We start from the raw sequence: 21,650 nt of genomic DNA, 5'->3' as shown, positions 1-21,650 counted from the left end.
CGTTCATCGTTCATTATATGTAGATCATTAATCGTTGTTTGTTTTTCATCTTTCATTGTTCTTTGATCATTGTTCATTGTTCATCATTCATCGTTCATTGTTCATTGTTCTTTTTTCATCGATACTTTTTCATTGTTCATCATTCATTGTTCATTGGTAATTGCTTATTGTTCATTATTTATTGTTGACTGTTCATCGTTCATTTTTCAAAAATTATCGATCCTTGTTCATTGTTCATCGTTCATTGTTCAATGATCATTGATCGTTGTTCATTATTCAACATTCATAGTTCATTGATCGTTCTTCATAGTTCATCATTCATTGTTCATCGTGCATTGCTCATTGATAATTGATCCTTGATCAATGTTCATCTTTCATTGTTCATTGATCGTCGTTCATTGTTCATCGTTCATTGTATAATGATCATTGAATATTGTTCATTATTCACCGTTCATTGTTCATTGTTAATTACTCATTGTTCATCGTTCATTATTCATTGATCATTAATCTTTGTTCATTGTTCATCGTTCATTGTTCAATTATCATGATCCTTTTTCTTTGTTATTCATTCATTGTTCATTGTTCAGTTTTAGTTGATACTTATTCATTGTTAATCATTGATTGTTCATTGTTGATTGTTCTTCGTTTATTGTTCATTGATCATTGATCCTTGTTCATTGTTTATTGTTAAATCATTATTGATCCTGGTTCATTATTCATTGTTCATCGTTCATTGTTCAAGGATCATTAATCTTTCCTCATTGTTCATTGTTCATTGTTCATCGTTCGTTGTTCATCGTTCATCGTTCATTATTCATAGATCATTGATCGTTGTTCATATTTCATCATTTATTGTTCATTGATCATTCTTCATTGTTCATCATTCATCATTCATCATTCATTGTTCATTGTTTATTATATATTGTTCATCGTTCATTGTTCAGTTGATCCTTGTTCATTGTTCATCGTTCATTATTCATTGATGATTGATTGTTCTTTATTTTTCATCGTTGATTATTCGTTGATCATTTATCATTGATCATTGATCCTTGTTCGTTGTTCGTTGTTCATTGATGATTGATAATTGATCATTGTTTATTGTTCATTATTCATTGTTTATCGTTCATTTTTCATTGATCATTGATCATTGATCCTTGTTCATAGTTTATCATTTATTATTCATTTTTAATTGTTCATTGTTTATTATTCATTCTTCATTCTTCATTCTTCATCGTACATCGTTCATTGTTCATTGTTCAATGATCATTGATACTTGTTCATTGTTCATCGTTCATTGTTAAATGATAATTGATCCTTGTTCATTGTTCATTGTTCATTATTCATTGTTCAACATTCAATGTTCATTGATCATTGATCCTTGTTCATAGTACATCGTTCATTGTTTATCGTGAATTGTTCATTCAAAATTTATTCTTCATCATTGTTCATCGTTCACTGTTCATTGATCATGATCGTCGTTCATTGTTCATCGTTCATTGTTCATTGATTATTGTTAATTATTCATCATTAATTATTCGTTGTTCATTGTTCATTGTTCATCGTTCATTGTTCATTGATCATTAATCTTTGTTCATTGTTCATCATTCATTATTCATTTATCATTGATACGTATTCATTGTTCATCATTCATTGTTCATCGTTCATCGTTCATTGATCCTTATTCATTGTTAATCATTGATTGTTCTTTGTTCATTGATTGTTGTTCATAGTTCATCGTTCAATTTTCATGGATCATTGATCCTTGCACATTGTTCATCATTCATTGTACATTGTTCGTTGTTCATCGTTCATCGTTCATTGTTCATTGATCATTGATTGTCGTTCATTGTTGATCGTTCTTTTTTCATTGTTCATTGTTCATTGTTCATTGTACAACATTCTTCATTCATTGTTCATTGTATATTGTTCATCGTTCATTATTCTCTGATCATAAATCCTTGTTCATTGTTCAATTGATCCTTGTTCATTGTTCAATTGATCCTTGTTCATTGTTCATCGTTCATTGTTCATTGTTCAACATTCGTTGTGCATCGTTCATTGTTTTCATTGTTCATTGTTCATCGTTTATTGTTTATCGAACATTGTACATTGATCATTGATCATTGATCATTGATCCTTGTTCATTGTTCTTCATTCATTGTTTATTGTTAGTTGTTAATTGTTCATTATTCATTGTTGATTGTTCATCGTTCGTTGTTCATCGTTCATTGTTCAATGATCTTTGATGCTTGTTCATCATTCATTGTTCATCATGCATTGTTGAGAGGTAATTGATCCTTGATCATTGTTCATTGATCATTGATCGTCGTTTATTGTTCATCGTTCATCGTTCATTGATCATTGATCATTGCTCATTGTTCATCATTCGTTGTTCGTTGTTCATTGGTCATTGTTCATCATTCTTTGTTCATTGATCATTAATCATTGTTCATTGTTCATCGTTCATTGCTCAACTATCATTGATTCTTGTTCATTGTTCATCATTCATTTTTCATCATTCATCGTTCATTGATTGTACATTCTTCATTGTTGATCTTTTATTGTTCAATTGATCATTGATCCTTTTTCATTGTTCATTGTTTATTGTTAATTACCTATTGATCCTTGTTCATGTTCATCGTTCATTCTTCATGCATCATTGATCTTTGCTCATTGTTCATCATTCATTGTTTATTGTTCGTTGTTCATCGTTCATTGTTCATTGTTGTTTGATCACGGATCCTCGTTCATTGTTCATCGTTCATTGTTCCAGTGATCGTTGTTCATTGTTCATCGTTCATTGTTCATCGTTCATTGTTCAATTTTCAACATTCATTTTTCATCATTCATTTTTCATTGATCATTTATCCTTGTTCATTGTTAATTATTCATTTTTCATTATTCAATTGTTGATGTTCATCGTTCATTGTTCACTGATCATTGATCCTTGTTCATTGTTCATCGTTCATTGTTCGATGATCTTTGGTCCTTGTTCATTGTTCTTCATTCATTGTTCATTTTTCAACATTCATTTTTCATCCTTCATTGCTCATTCGTCATTGATCCTTGTTCATAGTTCATCATTCATTTTCATCGTGCGTTGTTCAGTGATAATTGATCCTTGATCATTGTTCATCGTTCATTGTTCATATATCATTGATCGTCGTTCATTGTTTCATCGTTCATTGTTTATTGATCATTGATCATTGTTCATTGTTCATCATTCATTACTCGTTGTTCATTGTTCATTGTTCATCGTTCATTATTTATTGATCATCAATCATTGTTCATTGTTCATGGTTCATTGTTTAATTATCATTATTCCTTATTCATTGTTCATCATTCATTGTTCATTGTTCATTGATCCTTATTTATTGTTAATCATTTCTTGAACATTGTTCATTGTTCTTGGCTTATTAATCTTTGCTCATTGTTCATCATTCATTGTTCATTGTTCATTGTACTTTGATAATTAATCCTTGTTTATTGTTCATCATTAATTGTTAATTGTTAATTGTTCATTGTTCAATATTCATAGTTGATTGTTACGTCATTCATTGTTCATCGTTCATTGTTCAAAGATGATTGATCCTTTTTCATTGTTCATCGTTTATTGTTAAATGATCTTTGATCCTTGTTCATTATTCTTCATTCATTGTTCAATTTTCATGATTCATTGTTTATCCTTCATTGCTCATTGCTCATTGATTCTTGTTCATAGTTCATCATTCATTATTCATCTTGCATTGTTCAGTGGTAATTGATCCTTGATCATTGTTCATCATTCGTTGTTCATTGATCATTGATCGTCGTTCCTTTTTCATCTTTGATTGTTTAGTGATCAGTGATCATTTTTCAATATTCATCATTCATTGTTCGTTGTTCATTGTTCATTGTTCATCGTTCATTGTTCATTGTTCATGGTTCATTATTCAATTATCATTGATCCTTGTTCATTGTTCATCATTCATTGTTCATCGGTCATTGTTCATTTATCCTTATTTATTGTTAATCATAGATTTAGCATTGTTCATTGTTCATCGTTAATTATTCATTGATCATTAATCCTTGTTCATTGTTCATTGTTTATTGTTAATTGACTATTGATCCTTGTTCGTTATTCATCATTCATTGTTCATGGATCATTGATCTTTTCTCATTGTTCATTGTTCGTTGTTCGTTGTTCATCGATCATCGTTCATTGTTCTTTCATCATTGATCGTTGTTCATTATTCAACATTCATTGTTTATTGTTAATATTTCTGTTCATTATTCATTGTTTATTGTTCATCGTTCATTGTTCATCGTTCGTTGTTCAATTATTCTTGATCCTTGTTCATTGGTCATTGTTCATTGTTCATTGATCTTTAACCTTTTCATTGTTCTTCATTCATCATTCATTGTTCATCATTCAATGTTCATCGTGCATTATTTAGTTATAATTGATCCTTGATCATTCTTCATCGTACATTTTCGTTGATCATTGATCGTCGTTCATTGTTCATCGTTCATTGTTTATTAATCATTGATCATTGATCATTGTTCATCATTCATTGTTCGTTGTTCATTGGTCATTGTTCATCGTTCATTGTTCGTTGTTCATTGGTCATTGTTCATCGTTCATTGTTCATTGGTCATCAATCTTTGATTGTTGTTCATCACTAATTGTTCAATTATCATTGATCCTTGTTCATTGTTCATCGTTCATTGTTTATCCATCCTCATTCGTTGATAATCATTGAGTGTACATTCTTCATTGTTGATCGTTTATAGTTCAATTATCATTGATCCTAGTTCTTTGTTCATTGATTGTCATTCATAGTTCATCGTTCAATTTTCATGGATCATTGATCCTTGCACATTGTTCATCATTCATTGTACATTTTTCGTTGTTCATCGTTCATTGTTCGTTGTTCGTTGATCATTGATTGTCATTCATTGTTGATCGTTCTTTGTTCATTGATCATTGTTCATTGTTAAACATTCTTCATTCATTGTTCATTGTATATTGTTCAACGTTCATTGTTCTCTGATCATGGATCCTTGTTCATTGTTCAATTCATCCTTGTTCATTGTTCATCGTTCATTGTTCATTGTTCAACATTCATTGTTCATCGTTCATTGTTCGTTGTTCATTGTTCATTGTTCATCGTTTATTTTTTATCATTCATTGTTCATTAATCATTGATCATTGATCCTTGTTCATCATTCATTTTTGATTGTTAATTGTTCATTGTTCATTATTCATTGTTGATTGTTCAATTTTCGTTGTTCATCGTTCATTGTTCAATGATCTTTGATCCTTGTTCATTGTTCATCCTGCATTGTTGAGTGGTAACTGATCCTTGATCATTGTTCATTGATCGTCGTTCATTGTTCATCGTTCATCGTTCATCGTTCATCGTTCATTGATCATTGATCATTGCTCATTGTTCATCATTCGTTGTTCGTTGTTCATTGGTCATTGTTCATTCTTCTTTATTCATTGATCATCAATCATTATTCATTGATCATCATTCATTGTTCAATTATCATTGATTCTTGTTCATTGTTCATCATTCATTTCTCATCGTTCATCGTTCATTGATTGTACATTCTTGATTGTTGATCCTTTATTGTTCAATTGATCATTGATCCTTGTTCATTGTTCATTGTTTATTGTTAACTGACTATTGATCCTTGTTCATTGTTCATCGTTCATTGTTCATGCATCATTGATCTTTGCTCATTGTTCATCATTCATTGTTTATTGTTCATTGTTCATCGTTCATCGTTCATTGTTGTTTGATCACGGATCCTCGTTCATTGTTCATCGTTCATTGTTCAAGTGATCGTTGTTCATTGTTCATCGTTCATTGTTCATTTTTAAACATTCATTGTTAATCATTCATTTTTAATTGATCATTTTTCATTGTTCATTGTTAATCACTAATTGTTTATTGTTAATTATTCATTATTCATTTTTCATTGTTGATTGTTCATCGTTCATCGTTCATTGTTCAATGATCATTGATCCTTCTTCTTTGTTCATCGTTTATTGTTCGATGATCTTTGGTCTTTGTTCATTGTTCTTCATTCATTGTTCATTTTTCAAGATTCATTGTTCATCCTTCATTGCTCATTCATCATTGATCCTTGTTCACAGTTCATCATTCATTGTTCATCGTGCATTGTTCAGTGGTAATTGATCCTTGATCATTGTTCATCGTTCATTGTTCATTGATCATTGATCGTCGTTCATTGTTCATCGTTCATTGTTTATTGATCATTGATCATTATTCATTGTTCATCATTCTTTACTCGTTGTTTATTGTTCATTGTTCATCGTTCATTGTTAATTGATCATCAATCTTTGTTCACTGTTCATGGCTCATTGTTTAATTATCATTGATCCTTGTTCATTGTTCATCATTCATTGTTCATCATTCATTTTTCATTAATCATTTATCATTGTTCATTGTTGATCATTCATTGTTTATTGTTAATTATTCATTTTTCATTATTCATTGTTGATTTTTCATCGTTCATTGTTCAATGATCATTGATCCTTGTTCACTGTTCATCGTTTATTGTTCGATGATCTTTTGTTCCATTTCATTGATCTTCATTCATTGTTCATTTTTCAACATTCATTGTTCTTCCTTCATTGCTCATTCATCATTGATCCTTGTTCATAGTTCATCATTCATTGTTCATCGTGCATTCTTCAGTGATAATTGATCCTTGATCGTTGTTCATCGTTCATTGTTCATTGATCATTGATCGTCGTTCATTGTTCATCGTTCATTTTTTATTGATCATTGATCATTGTTCGTTGTTTATCATTCATTGTTCATCGATCATCAATCTTTGTTCATTGTTCATGGTTCATTGTTTAATTAGCATTGATCCTTGTTCATTGTTCATCATTAATTCATTGTTCATCGTTCATTGTTCATTGATCGTTATTCATTGTTAATCATTGATTGAACATTGTTCATTGTTCTTGGCTTATTCATCTTTGTTCATTGTTTATCATTCATTGTTCATCGTTCATGGTTCTTTGATCATTAATCCTTGTTTATTGTTCATCATTCATTGTTTATTGTTAATTATTCATTGTTTATTATTCATAGTTGATTGTTCATCATTAATTGGTCATCGTTCATTGTTGATAGATCATTGATCCTTGTTCATTGTTCATCGTTCGTTCTTCAATGATCTTTGATCCTTGTTCATTATTCTTCATCCATTGTTCATTGTTCATGATTCATTGTTTATCCTTCGTTGCTCATTGCTCAATGATCCTTATTCATAGTTCATCATTCATTCTTCATCTTGCATTGTTCAGTGATAATTGATCCTTGATCATTGTACATCGTTCATTGTTCATTGATCGTTGATCACCGTTCCTTTTTTAACGTTCATTGTTTACTGATCATTGATCATTGTTCATTGTTCGTCATTCATTGTTCGTTTTTATTATACATTGTTCATCGTTCATTGTTCATCGTTCATTTTTCATTGTTCATGGTACATTGTTCAATTATCATTGATCCTTGTTCATTGTTCATCATTCATTTGTTCATCGTTCATAGTTCATTGATCCTTATTCATTGCCAATCATTGATTGAACATTGTTCATTGTTCTTAGCTTATTCATCTTTGCTCATTGTTCATCAATCACTGTTCATTGTTCGTTGTTCATCGTTCATCGTTCATTGTTCTTTGATCATTGATCCTTGTTTATTGTTTATCATTCATTGTTTATTGTTAATTGTTCATTGTTCATTATTCATTGTTGATTGTTCATCGTTCATTGTTCATCGTTCATTGTTCAAAGATCATTGATCTTTGTTCATTGTTCATTGTTCATTGTTCAATGATCTTTGATCCTTGTTCATTGTTCTTCATTCATTGTTCATTGTTCTTGTTTCATTGTTTATCCTTCATTGCTCATTGATCATTGATCCTTGTTCATAGTTCATCATTCATTATGCATCTTGCATTGTTCAGTGATAATTGATCCTTGATCATTGTTCATCGTTCATTGTTCATTGATCATTGATCGTCGTTCATTTTTCATCGTTCATTGTTAGAAGATTGATGATTGTTCATTGTTCATCATTCATTGTTCATCGTTCATTGTTCATTGTTAATCGTTCATTGTTCATTGTTCATCGTTCATTGCTCATTGATCATTGATCCTTGTTCCTAGTTTATCGTTCATTGTTCATCGTGCATTGTTCAGTAATAATTGATCCATAATGATTGTTCATCGTACATTGTTCATTTATCATTAATCGTAGCTCATTGTTCATCGTTCATTGTTTATTTATCAATGATCATTGTTCATTGTTCATCATTCATTGTTCGTTGTTCATTGTTCTTTTTTCATCGTTCATTGTTCATTGATCATCAATCTTTGTTTGTTGTTCATCGTTCGTTGTTCGATTATCATTGATCCTTTTTCATTGTTTATCATTCATTGTTCATCGTTCATTGTTCATTCATCCTAATTACTTGTTAATCATTGATTGTACATTCTTCATTGTTGATCGTTTATAGTTCAATTATCATTGATCCTTGTTCATTGTTCATTGTTTATTGTTAATTGACTATTGATCTTTGTTCATTGTTCATTATTCATTGTTCATGGATCATTGGTCTTTGCTTATTGTTCATCATTCATTGTTCATTGTTCGTTGTTCGTCGTGCATCGTTCATTGTTCTTTGATCATAGATTCTTCTTCATTGTTCAATTGGTCTGTTCATTGTTCATCGTTCAATTTTCATTTTACATCATTCATTGTTAATCGTTCATTGTTCATTGATCATTGATCATTAATCATTGTTCATCATTCATTGTTTATTGTTAATTGTTCATTGTTCATTATTCATTGTTGATTGTTCATCGTTCATTGTTCAATGATCTATGATCGTTGTTCATTGTTCATCCTTCATTGCGCATTGATGATTGATCCTTGTTCATTGTTTATGATTCATTGTTCATCGTGCATTGTTGAGTGATAATTGATCCTTGATCATTTCTCATCGTTCATTGTTCATTGATCATTGATCGTTGTTCATTGTTCATCGTTCATTGTTCATTGATCATTGATCATTGTTCGTTGTTCAATGTAGACTAAGTTAGAGATGGGAACGACAACAAGAAGGGGGGTGAATTGTTGTTTTAATAAGTTTAAGAATTTAAGCCTTGTTTTTGCGCAATTAGATTAAAGAATTAAAACTTAAACTTAGAGCGAGAAAGTAAAAGAGACAACACAATATTACATGGAAACCTTCTTGGCCTAAATAGAAGGAAAAACCACGACGCCTTGGGATTTCAAAACTTTCCACTATGTTTTAGGCAACTCGTTACAATTACATAAAACAACTTGCTTCACTCGAAGCTTCTCTTACTAGACCAACTTCTCTTTCTCTTGCGTTACTCAAAGCAACTCTCTTAGCTTTACACAATATGTTAACGAGTTTTGGCTTAAAATTTTTTCTGGAAACTTGTCTCAAGAGTTTGAGGAGTCTGTCAAAAATGTTTTTTGGAACAGTTTTGAGTCAATTCGTAAACAATAACGTATGTGCGGAAAATAAACTTTAAAGTATAACACACGATATGTTAACGAGGTTCGGTTCTAACCAACCTACTCCCAGCCTATGGGTTCTCTTTCAACCCGTAGGATTTCAATGCCTTTTATTAATCCGACTTTAATACAAACAAGAAGATCTCACTATCTCCTCACACCATGTTCTTCCCCTTGAAGAACCGTATTACAAGTCATTTAATAAAAGCAAATCCCAAATCTCACAATAGAGATTCACAAGTTGAACACTTTGAAAAGTATTCTTGGTTAGGCGTATTAAACTTAATCTAACTCTTTTTTATTAATCATCAACTGTAACTAAAATTTAAGATTTAGCTCTTATGCTCCGTACACGCATTGGTCCACATAAATCAATATGTAAGAGTTCACATGGTCTTGATGTACTTACCATTTTCTTTGGTTTGAATGAACTTCTTACTTGTTTACCTTTAATGCATGTGTCACAAATAGGACTTTGTTTATAGTCAAGAGCTGGAAGTCCCTTAACTAGATCTTTACTTACCAACTTCTGCATGGTGTGAGTATTGCTGTGACCAAGACGTCTATGCCATAGTTTTAGATCTTATCTGTAATAGCTTTCAAGCACTTGAAATTCTTAGCTGCAATTTCGTTAGTATGCAAGGCATAAACATTATCATTTCTAAGGGCAGTAATGAAAATATCTCCGGTGTTAGGATTTTTAACAACACATTTTTCTTTATCAAATATTACTTCATTACCTTTATCACATAGTTGAGACACACTTAGCAAATTGAATTTTAGACCTTCAACTAAATAAACATTGTCAATAGTTTTAGATAAATTCTTACCAATTTTACCAACGCCTAAAATTTTGCATTTACCTTTATCTCCTAGAGTGATTGAGCCATTGCATCTTTCCTTAATTTCAGAAAATAAAGAGATTTTACCACTCATATGCCTCGAGCATCCACTATCTAGAATCCACTTTTGTTTATCCTACAAAACAAAAAAATAACCTTTCTCAACCTTACTTGGCTATCCATGTGACAAATTTGGAACCATATTCGGGATAGACCATGTTGGGTGGTCTTGTCCCTTTAGGAACCCATATTTGCTTTATCTGTCCACGCAATTCAAGAGGAAAGGAATTCTTGATAATATAATTTTCCTTACGTTTGTATGGACATGCAAGTCTAATATGTCCTTCTTTGCAACAAAAGGTGCAAGTAGGTGTACGTTTATATTTATATGCACTTTTCACAAATGTGGTTTTACTCTTATAGTTATGCGTAACATTATTATAACCAATACCACGTTTATCACTAGATGGTTTTTGGCGTGTAAGAATTTTAGTGAATTTGGATTCAGATTCATTTAGCTTGGTTAATGCTTGTAGATTTTTCTCAGACTCATTTTTCAAGGTTTTGATCCCGGCTTCAAGATCATTGTTCTCATTCTTAAGGTTGATAAGCTGTTTAGTCTGGCTGAGATTTTGTTCTTTCAAGACCTTGACAGTCTTTTCAAGTTTAATTTTTACAGCCTTTAGCGATTCATTTTTATTTATGATTTCTTCACAACCTTTAGCATAATGACGTACTCTATCCACTAAGATATCTTTCTCATCTTTTAAAATCTTTTCAATTTGAAACATATTGACGAGAGTTGTAACTAATTCATCTTTTGAGCATGTGTTGAGAAAGTCACGTACCTCTTTATGATTTTGATCTAAGTCATCATTGTTATCATTATCAGCCATAAGACATACATGAGCTTATCCATCTTCACTTTCAGATTCGGATGATCCTTCGGAATCACTCAAAGTTGCAACCATCGCTTCTTTCTTCTTGTTCTTTTTGTAGGATTCCCTTTTCTTCTTAGGACAGTCCTTTACAATATGTTCTGTAGATCCACACTCAAAACAAGCAAGTTTGTTAGTCTTAAAGTTTGAATTAGAGTTAGAAGACTTACCTTTATTTTTGGATTTAAATTTCTTAAATTTTTTTCACATCTTCATAATTCCTTCAAGACCTTTTGTGATCAATGCAAATGGATCTTCTTCATCATCACTTGAAGATTCATGACATTTCTTAGCTTTTAAAGCAAGATTATTCATGGAAGGTATTACATCATTTTCTCCATCATCATGTAGGGTAAGTTCATGAGTTGTGAGTTTTCCATGGAGATCGTCAAGTGATAGAATTCTCAAGTCTTGAGCTTCCTCAATGGCGGTGACTTTTGGAGCCCATTTGGATTTTGGAAGACACCTCAACACCTTCTGGATTTTTTCTGCATTAGTAAAAGTTTTCCCAAGAGAATTCAAACTGTTAGTAATTAAAGTAAAACGAGTAAACATTTCATTTATATTCTCATCCTTTTTCATCTTAAACATTTCGTATTAATGCATAAGGATGTTGATCTTTGTTTCCTTTACTTGACTTGTTCCTTCGTATGTCACAACCAACTTGTCCCATATTTCTTTAGCACTTGTACATGAAGAAACTCGATTAAACTCAGTACCATTTAAAGAACAACATAATTGATTCATTGCCCTATAGTTTTTGGAAACCCATTCCAAATCAGTTTGTGAATATTCGAACTCGGACTTTAGTACATCATTTCCTTGAGCGTCCTTTTTCATGGGTATCTTAGGTCCTTTAGTTATGATTTCCCAAAGTTCCATATCTTGATCAATCAGGAACATTTTCATCAAAGTTTTCCAATGTGAAAAATTTGTACCGTAAAACAAAGGTGGTCTTGAGCACGAACGTCCTTGAGCAAACAACCCTTCTTCTATTGGATCCATCACAAGATATTACTCTTTTTATGTGAAACTCAGCTCTGATACCAATTGAATGTTAATAGGAGGTTGAATACTCTATAGGGGGGGCGGTGAATAGAGAGTTTTGGCTATTTAAAATTTTGTCTGGAAACTTGTCTCAAGAGTTTGAGGAGTCTGTCAAAAATGTTTTCTGGAACAGTTTTGAGTCAATTCGTAAATAATAACGTATGCGCGGAAAATAAACTTTAAAGTATAACACACGATATGTTAACGAGGTTCGGTTCTAACCAACCTACTCCTCGTCTATGGGTTCTCTTTCAACCCGTAGGAATTCAACGCCTTTTATTAATCCGACTTTAATACAAACAAAAAGATCTCACTATCTCCTCACACCACGTTCTTCCCCTTGAAGAACCGTATTACAAGTCCTTTTAATAAAAGCAAATCCCAAATCTCACAATAGAGATTCACAAGTTGAACACTTTGAAAAGTATTCTTGGTTAGGCGTATTAAACTTAATCTAACTCTTTTTTAAAACTCTTAAGCCTATTACAAATGTAAGAGTTAGATGAACTAAGAATTACAACTCTTAAAACACTTAGAGAATTTCTAAAGAGAGAAAGTTATAAGAAAAGGTGCATAGAGATGTATCCTTAATTCTGAAATGAAGCCTCATATATATAGTGTTACGCCTCAACACATTTTGGAAAACAAGAAGGCTCCTTTCCGTTATTTTCTGTTGACTTGGTCATTCTGCGCCTGTCCTCAAGATATTGAGCTTAACTTCAAACTGACGTGTATTGACAGCTAAAATAATTTCGTCATTGTGTGCTGTAATTTGTCTTTAATATCCAATGCTATGCTGCCACATTAGTACTCATACAAGATATTGAAAACTAAACACAAACAAGATTTATCAACGTTTAAATAATCATTCAAATTAATTCCTATTTTTAGTATTAATTCAAATAGTCATTTTCTATTTTTAGTGTTAATTCAAATATCATCTTATTAATAGAAAACTCTATAATTTGCATAACAACTAATTTAACATTAAATATAGCCGTGTACTATAATTAGCAAAACAAGTGTACCTTGTACTATATTTAATCATCAAATTAATCTAAGCACATATTTAAATTCAAGTTTAAATATAAAAAATTTGAACGTTTAAGATAAAACGTGTAATAAAATATTCAAACTTAATTTCAAATAATATCAAAGTTAATTTTAATGAACCTTGACCTATTAAAATATTTCAAATATAGTTACGAAATTAACGTGATTATAAGCGTAATTGTCTTCAAGACTTTGAAACGTATTTCAAGACTTATAAAATCAACTTTAAGATAAACTTAAGTTCTGTAAACATATTCCATTATCTTCGAACTTTAATATATATATTAAATACTCAGTTTATATCCAATATGATTTTGGACTAACTTAAACAACTAAATGTAATTACTAAATTTATTTGTTTAATCAATGTGTGTTTTGAATTATCATCACTAAAGAGAGTTGAGTCTTCACAAATAATAAGGAGAATAATATGAATCTTAAAATCCAAGGTCAAACCCACGGTTATTGCCTTAATAAAAGGTAAAATAGGTGTACACTTGATTAAATCAAAGCCACGGTTTTCCTAACAATAGCTCGGTTCCCTTTGACTAACAATAGGCAAATTAGTTACACGGTTCCCTTATACTAAATTCAGCTACGTTTCCCTTTACTAAAATTAGCTACGGTTCCCTTTTCCAATAATAGGTACGGTTACCTTTAACTAAAATTAGCTAAATTAGTTACTCACTAATTATAGATCCGAAATAAAAGCTAATTTAAAATGAATTGGAAAATCACATGTTAGATGGTTATAAAAACTTTTTCCAATTAACTTAATAATTTAATTAATGCAACAAATTAATTTTAGCTAATACATCAACTAAAAATTAGAAAATATAATAATAATCAGAATTTCCAGCAGATGCATTATCTCTTGACTTCAGTCTGGGAACAGTACACTGTTTCCATTTTCCAGCAGCGTTAGATCATCAAACTTTGGAACAGTAGACCTCCTATCTACATCTGACATCCTAAGCGATATACCTTATTCTAACTTCATTGGATCCTTTTGACAGGTACACATTTATAGACAAAGTCATAGGTACTATCAACGATCTTAGACACGATCGGATATTGTCCTGCAAACAATCTTTAAAAATACATTTGTTTATATAAAATGTAGTCATCATCAAAACCTAAGAGTTCCAACAAATTCCCCCTTTTTGATGATGACAAACTTTTTAACCAAACTTAAATAAAATAGAGTAAAACCAATAACATAGAGTATGCCAGAGATTAAAGCGACTCTACATAGATTAGTAAATCAACTCGTTACAATATAATTTACCAAGCATATATTAAAACAGATTACTCTAACAATTAGAATTATTTCAAGTATCATAAGCATAATTATAGCATTGGAAAAGTTTATTGCTTAAGTCTTTAAATAAAACTAAGATAAGATAACATAACTTACAAAGAACCTCGATCTAAGCATAAGTAATGATAACACTGAGTACCAGAGGAAATATTCAAAACATGTGTTAATCATTCAAATAGGGCTTAGCATGTCCAGAATATTTAGAATAATATCAGAGAAGGCCTTTCATTTTTCAAATAACAACCATAACAATCAGAGTTTTAATTAATTACCCAATATGAATAATCAGAGCTAATTCAGAATAGCCTTAATCAGAGTTCAAAGTATAGCTTAACTAATTCAAGAATATCATCAGAGCATATATAGCATATATATTATCAGAGCATTCACATTCAGAGCATGTAAGAACGTGCTCACTATCCTTAGCTAATCAGAGCAGAATATTGATATTGAACTAAGTCGTTAATGAAGCATTCCTTTAAGTTTGTGCCAAATATTCCCCCTTTTGACATCAATCAAAAAGAAATAGGATAATTATACCACAACACTAATCATGTAGATATAGTCAAAGAGAAACAAGAGGCAGTAATCGAAAGCAAATACCAAGAGATGCAGTCAAGACATGCAATGTTAAAACGTCACAGACTTTGTTCTGCATAAAAGAAAGCAATATATTCAACAAACTAAAATTACACAGTTTGTACCCCAGCTGGTACATAAAAATATAAGAAAAATATTGTTTGAAAGTGAGAGAAACAGATGGTTGAGCCAATTAAATTAAAATTTCAGTAGGAGGAGGGATCAGGGTGCAGTCTCTTCTTCATCAACATATTCGGTCTGTACCTCTACCGTATCAAGCTTTGCACCAAGAAGGGCTTCCATCTGGGTTAGTTGATCAGTAATTGATGCCAAGGAGACACAAATTTCATCCTGAAACGCAAATAATTGAGACTTAAAATCATTTAGCTTCAAGAGGATAGAGTATAGAGGAGCTGTAGGAACAGAAGAAGTGTTAGCAAAGCCTTGGCCGGGTGAAGTGTGAGTGGTGACTAGTGGTGGTGTAAATGGTATAGGTGATGGTGGTGGTCATGGAATTTGATGAGTTGGTGGTGTGGCTGGCTTTGGCGAGGGAGGTGCGTCATTGGTAGGTTCAACGGTGTTGTGTGAGGTCAAGTCATCATCCAAATCCACAACCGAACATTTTCCTTTAGAAGCCAGCCTTCGACTTTTCCTAGGTGTTATAATAGGCTGCTTCTGAACCGACAATTGAACCTCCTCATCACTATCATCATTATCATCATTAACATCCTCCACATCCTCACCTTGTTCTTCAGCTTCCCCCTTACTTGCTTCTTCCCCCTGTTCCCTTGGAGAATAAGCTTCTGCCCTTTCAACAGTGGCAGAGGGAACAGGCTCCTGATCCTCTTTCTCTAGTACCTCATCCTCCTTTTCTTCCCTTTCCTCCTCATTTTTCTGTGCCTCCTCTTCTTTGTCGGAATCAACAACATTAACCTGCTAATTTGCATCCTCCAAAATCCCATTGTCATTTAATTTCAAATGCAAATTGTTTAGACACTTTGCACCTATTTTATTGTTGGGACTCATGGGAAAATGCAGACCATCGAGAGGGACACCAAACTTCTTAAATATCCAAGTTAGCAATCCTCCATACCCAACCAAATATTTCTTCTCAATACAATCACTCAAATGTGAAATCATCAACGAAGGAAAATTAATTTTTATGTGATTATTCAAACAGTAAACTAAAGTAGCATCACGTAGATTTACCTCACTACTCTTAGAGTTGCGTGGCAGGATAAATCGACGGGCTATATTGTAAAGCAATTTGTGAAATGGAGACAGTATGTTGTGACTAATTTTGCCCTTCTTTTCATAAATCCCCAAGAATTTCAGAACAGTCTTCTTGTTGATACCTGAAAATATAATTTTAGACCCAACATGATATGTATCAAAACCTACAGCTGGCACTCCAAACCATTCGCCCAACATTAAGCTGTTAAAGTCTATTTTTATCTCCTTGACCACACTCGAAAATACAGCATTATCAATAGAAAAATTCGAAATAAATTCTCGCATCAGGCTTAATGGGGTTACAGCAATAATCTGTCATTAGTGTTTCCCAATGTTGATTTTGTAAAATAGCGTGAAGTTGAGGGAAAGGATTGGATTCATACCAGTACTTGTCAAGTCCGAATCCCGCTGTTATTTCCTTTGATATTTCCTCAACGCTGTTGGGATCACTTTTCTTGGCCCTATTTGCTGATTTTGATAATGATTTGTGTGTAGGAGTGTCAATGGGGCGTTTGTTTCCAACATGCATCGTAGATGCACTTGGTGTACCTGAGTATTCTTTGGAGGAAAACGGAGCAACTGTGATTTGAGGTGAAGGATGGACGATCTTAAGAGGTTTTGGTTGAGTGGTTTTGGGAGTGTTGTTGTTCTGTTTCTTGCTTGAGGCAGTTTTAGGGGTTTTCATGGTGGATTTCTGGATTGAAGGAAAGAAAGCGAAATTAAGTGAGAGAGATTGCCAGTTTGAGGGTTAGAGATGATGTTTGAGGTTGTGACATGAGGGAAAGCGTATATATTGATTATGAAAGGACGGATACTTAAGGGTTACATTACACACTATTTAATTTTGCATGTGTGAACAATGTGTATGCAAGGGTAGGTTCATGGAATGAGTAGTTAATAACGGTTTTTCGAAGCACTACGATGATCCAATTCCCACTATTTAATTAATTGGCATTAATCATCAAAAAAATTGCTAGAATAGAAAAAATATAGAAATCAAAAATATGAGATATGTTTATGAGGAAAAAAATATATAGAACAAATATATGCTGCTTTGGTCTGTTCAATTCAAACATGCAAACAAGAAAGCATCCATAGCACGTACTTTAAATAACTGTGTACCTAATCCTTTCAATAATTGATTTTTCAATCAAGGTTTTTGTGGATGATTCAACCCTTTCAATTTTCATCTTGCCTTGAGGAGAATGCTTGTCATAAACTTTAGTGTAGCTTAATCATCCTAAGTTCCAATCTCATTTTCTCATGTTGTTCCCTTGGAAGTGGTTTTGTCATGCTGTCCGCTATTTGTTCGTTAGTATTCACATGCTTGACTGTAACATACCCTTTTTTCTTAATCTTAAATATTTTGACAAATTCAATAATCGTTTCGTTTTATTATTTTCTTTTTAATACCGTTTCGAATTTTATTCCAATCGTTCTTAAGTTCTTGATTTTCTTTTATATATAATTTATTTCTCTTAAAATAATTACCTAAATATTAAGTCTAGCTAAATTACCTAAAATAAATTAATCTTTTTATTTTCTATATTAAATTATGATTAAAAATAAAAATATATATAATATTAATAAAAAAAAATCAGAAAATTAATTCACCAAAAAAAAGCTAATTCCTAAGAAGTTCTAAAAACCATAGAAAAATTCCTAAAAATTCTCAAAAGTTTCCTAATAATAGTATTTAGTGTTAATATAGAAATTCAAGGGAAGGAAGCTAATATTGTGGCTAAAAATTCTACAACAAAGGAATTTAATTAATAGTGAAATTATTAAAGGTATAAATTCTTACATATATTTAATTACATAAAATTATGCCCATAAATTTTATATGTGTTTAGTATGTATAAATTAAATTTTTCTGGAAATTTTGGTGGATTAATTCGTTATAATTTATTTTATATGATTTATTCATTTAAATTGCCAAAAACCGCATAATTAGAAATAATATAAATTAAAATAGTAATGCTCTTCAGGCACTTGAACCCGCTTGGATCACGTCTAGACAAATAGAAGCCGGGCGACGAGCAATGACACGAAATGCACGTCGCGGTGGAAAAATATGGGTCCGCGTTTTTCCTGACAAACCTGTTACAGTAAGACTCGCAGAAACCCGTATGGGTTCGAGGAAAGGATCTCCCGAATATTGGGTAGCTGTTGTCAAACCAGGTCGAATACTTTATGAAATAAGCGGAGTAGCAGAAAATGTAGCCCGAAGAGCTATCACAATAGCGGCATCAAAAATGCCTATACGAACTCAATTCATTATTTCAGGATAAGAATATAGAACTAAAGGAAATGGATCTTTTGGATAACACCAAGTGGAAGTTTTTTTGGACAAACAATATTTCTTTTTCACCTTTTGCATTTAGTTTTGCATTGAAAGAACAGATAAAAATAAAATATGATTCAACCTCAGACCCTTTTGAATGTAGCAGACAACAGCGGGGCTCGAAATATTTTTAAACGAAACGTTTTCTGTACATATATATATATATATATATATATATATATATATATATATATATATATATATATATATATATATATATATATATATATATATATATATATATATATATATATATATATATATATATATATATATATATATATATATAAGATATAAATTGTGTATTAATTTCGTAAATTATAATTGAGTATAATTATTATTATTAATTTTTTCTAAAAAACGCTTAAAATAAGGAAATTCATAAATTTTGGTTAAAAATAATTTCTGGAAAAAAATAATTTATATTACTGGTACTGTATTTTCTTTTTATTTAATTTATTTTTGTGAAATTTTGTGATATTTAAATTTTAAAGAAATAAATTAATAATCTAAATTGTTATTATAGGCAAAAAGAAAGAAATATAAAAATAATAATTAAAATTAATTTATTTTGGTGAATAAGAATATACACCAACTCATTTAATAATAAGTTATTTATTTTAAAATATTTCGTGTAGATTTTGATCTTAAGGGAATTAATTATTCATGTACTATATCTAAAAATAAGCTATTAAGAAATTAATTAAATAAAATAAAATTTTATTTTCTAAAAATTTGGATAAATGGGCTAGAATCTATAATAAACCCAATATGTCCTTTTTAACACATTTTTAGTATTTATTTATGATGGAACCATTTATTTTATCATTTATAATAAATAGACAATTAAGAAATTGATTATTAAGAAATTAATAGAGCTAATTGAAAATTAATCTATAAGTAAATAGTAAAGACCCATTTAGTTTTGATTTTAATAATAATAAATGATTATTTCTATATAAGTCGTAATGAATTTATTTCTATTATATATTATTGTAATGTTGCATTTATATGAAAACAATAACATGATAATAAAAAGGCTTGATAGTAAGGAAATGCCGAACCATGTTTCCGGAATGTAAAAAACGTGGGACGTGTTTTCCGGCACGTAAAATACGGCGAACACAGTAAGTTCGTTTAACCTAATTTGTGGCTCGAGCAACATTGTACTGGAGGAGTGACGACTCCCACTACGTTAGGGGTTTTGGTTTACCTCACCCTAACAGGCCCTTACATATATCAAACAAAGATCATATGTGTTGCATTCATTAAATAAGTAATCGGATTCCACGCCCTAACTCTCAAGCATAAGTGTTAGTAAATCACGCCCTGGTATTCAAGCAGAAGGACCAGAAGTTTAATATATTTAAATAAATCTAATCTTAAAATGAATTCCCTATAATGCATAAAATACCTTGCATATTATTTATTGTGATGCACTTATCTTTGCATATTACTTATTGTAATGCATATATTTTCTATACTTGTATACTTGCGATAAGTTTTTATACTCGGTTTTTTTAAAGCTGACCGACTTTCATCGGTTGTTCCCATATATCGGGAGCAGATGCTGCAGGTGACTTTACATGAAGCTATTAAATTGTCAATGTGTTGTTAGGATATAGTATATATGTAATTTATATTACGGGTATGTAAAAACGATAATTATGGTGGAATTAGCCACATTTTACTTAACAGGCACTGTTGAATTATGGTGGAGGACTGTAAAACAAACTGCCATAGATTCTACTTGGGAACAATTTATAAAGAAGCTTCGTGATCAATTTTACCCACCCTCGCTTCAGAGAAAGAAAGAGAATGAATTCTTATTTCTGAGACAAGGAACTATGTCAGTGATCGAATACGCAAGTAAGTTCAGAGAGCTGGCTAGATTCGCTACCGAAATAGTGATCTCTGATCGGGGCAAGGCGATTAGATTTTTCGAAGGTCTGAACCTCAGGATCCAAAAAGGCACTCCCAGATACCAGGATTTTGATGATTTGTACAATCAAGCCTTAGAGTACGAGCGTATATTAGAAAAAGAAGACGGGTTTAATAAAAGAAAGAATGAATCTAGTAGGGGCGGTGGATACAAGAAGGCCAAGAATGAGGGGAAGAAGCCGTTCCAGACCGTAGTAAGGCCGACATAGCGGAAATGTAGGTTATGTGGAAAAGATCATCGAGGCCGAAACTGTAATGGGACGATTTTATGTTACAAGTGTCACAAGGAGGGACATCTGGCTAATAACTGTGGGGAAACGTTTAATCAGAGCAAAATAGTTCATTGATCATTGTTCATTGATCGTTTATTATTCATTCATCATTTATCAGTATTCATTAATCATCATTCATTGTTCGTTGTTCATTGTTCATTGTTCATTGTTCATTGTTCATTGTTCATTGTTCATTGTTCATTAGTCATCGTTCATTGTTCATTAATCGTTAATTTTTGTTTATTGTTCATCGTTCATGGTTAAATTATCATTGATCATTGTTTATTTTTAATCATTTATTGTTCATTGTTGATTATTCATTCATGCTTATTCATTGTTAATCATTGATTATTCATTGTTCATAGTTCATCGTTTATTCTTCATTTATCATTGATCCTTGTTCATTTTGCTTATTTCATTGTTCATTGACCATTGATTCCTTGTTCATTGTACAACGTTCATTGTTCATTGATCGTTGTTCCTTGCTCATTGTTCATTATTC

The 21,650-nt window shown here is 31.3% G+C and overlaps 2 protein-coding genes across 2 annotated transcripts; both read left to right on the top strand.

The window, feature by feature from the left end:
* The first annotated feature begins 17,450 nt into the window (after positions 1-17,450).
* Positions 17,451-19,052, top strand: LOC130812832 (50S ribosomal protein L16, chloroplastic-like). The gene is made up of 2 exons (XM_057678447.1): positions 17,451-17,464; positions 18,567-19,052. Exons 1-2 carry the CDS (start codon positions 17,451-17,453, stop codon positions 18,880-18,882), a joined length of 330 nt encoding a protein of 109 aa, XP_057534430.1. The 3' UTR covers positions 18,883-19,052.
* Positions 19,053-20,602: 1,550 nt separating this feature from the next.
* Positions 20,603-21,085, top strand: LOC130812831 (uncharacterized). Its single transcript, XM_057678446.1, has one exon. It carries the CDS (start codon positions 20,603-20,605, stop codon positions 21,083-21,085), a length of 483 nt encoding a protein of 160 aa, XP_057534429.1.
* The last annotated feature ends 565 nt before the right edge of the window (positions 21,086-21,650 follow it).

Source organism: Amaranthus tricolor, chromosome 5 (assembly GCF_026212465.1).
Source record: "Amaranthus tricolor cultivar Red isolate AtriRed21 chromosome 5, ASM2621246v1, whole genome shotgun sequence".
NCBI classification, from domain to species: Eukaryota; Viridiplantae; Streptophyta; class Magnoliopsida; order Caryophyllales; family Amaranthaceae; genus Amaranthus; species Amaranthus tricolor.
The sequence above is the reverse complement of the archived record's forward strand: the minus strand, read 5'-3'. Positions and strand labels throughout refer to the sequence as shown.

Bases quoted from the DNA above. Each gene is read 5' to 3' on its own strand.
- LOC130812831 (XM_057678446.1), top strand. From the start codon at position 20,603: ATGGTGGAATTAGCCACATTTTACTTAACAGGCACTGTTGAATTATGG.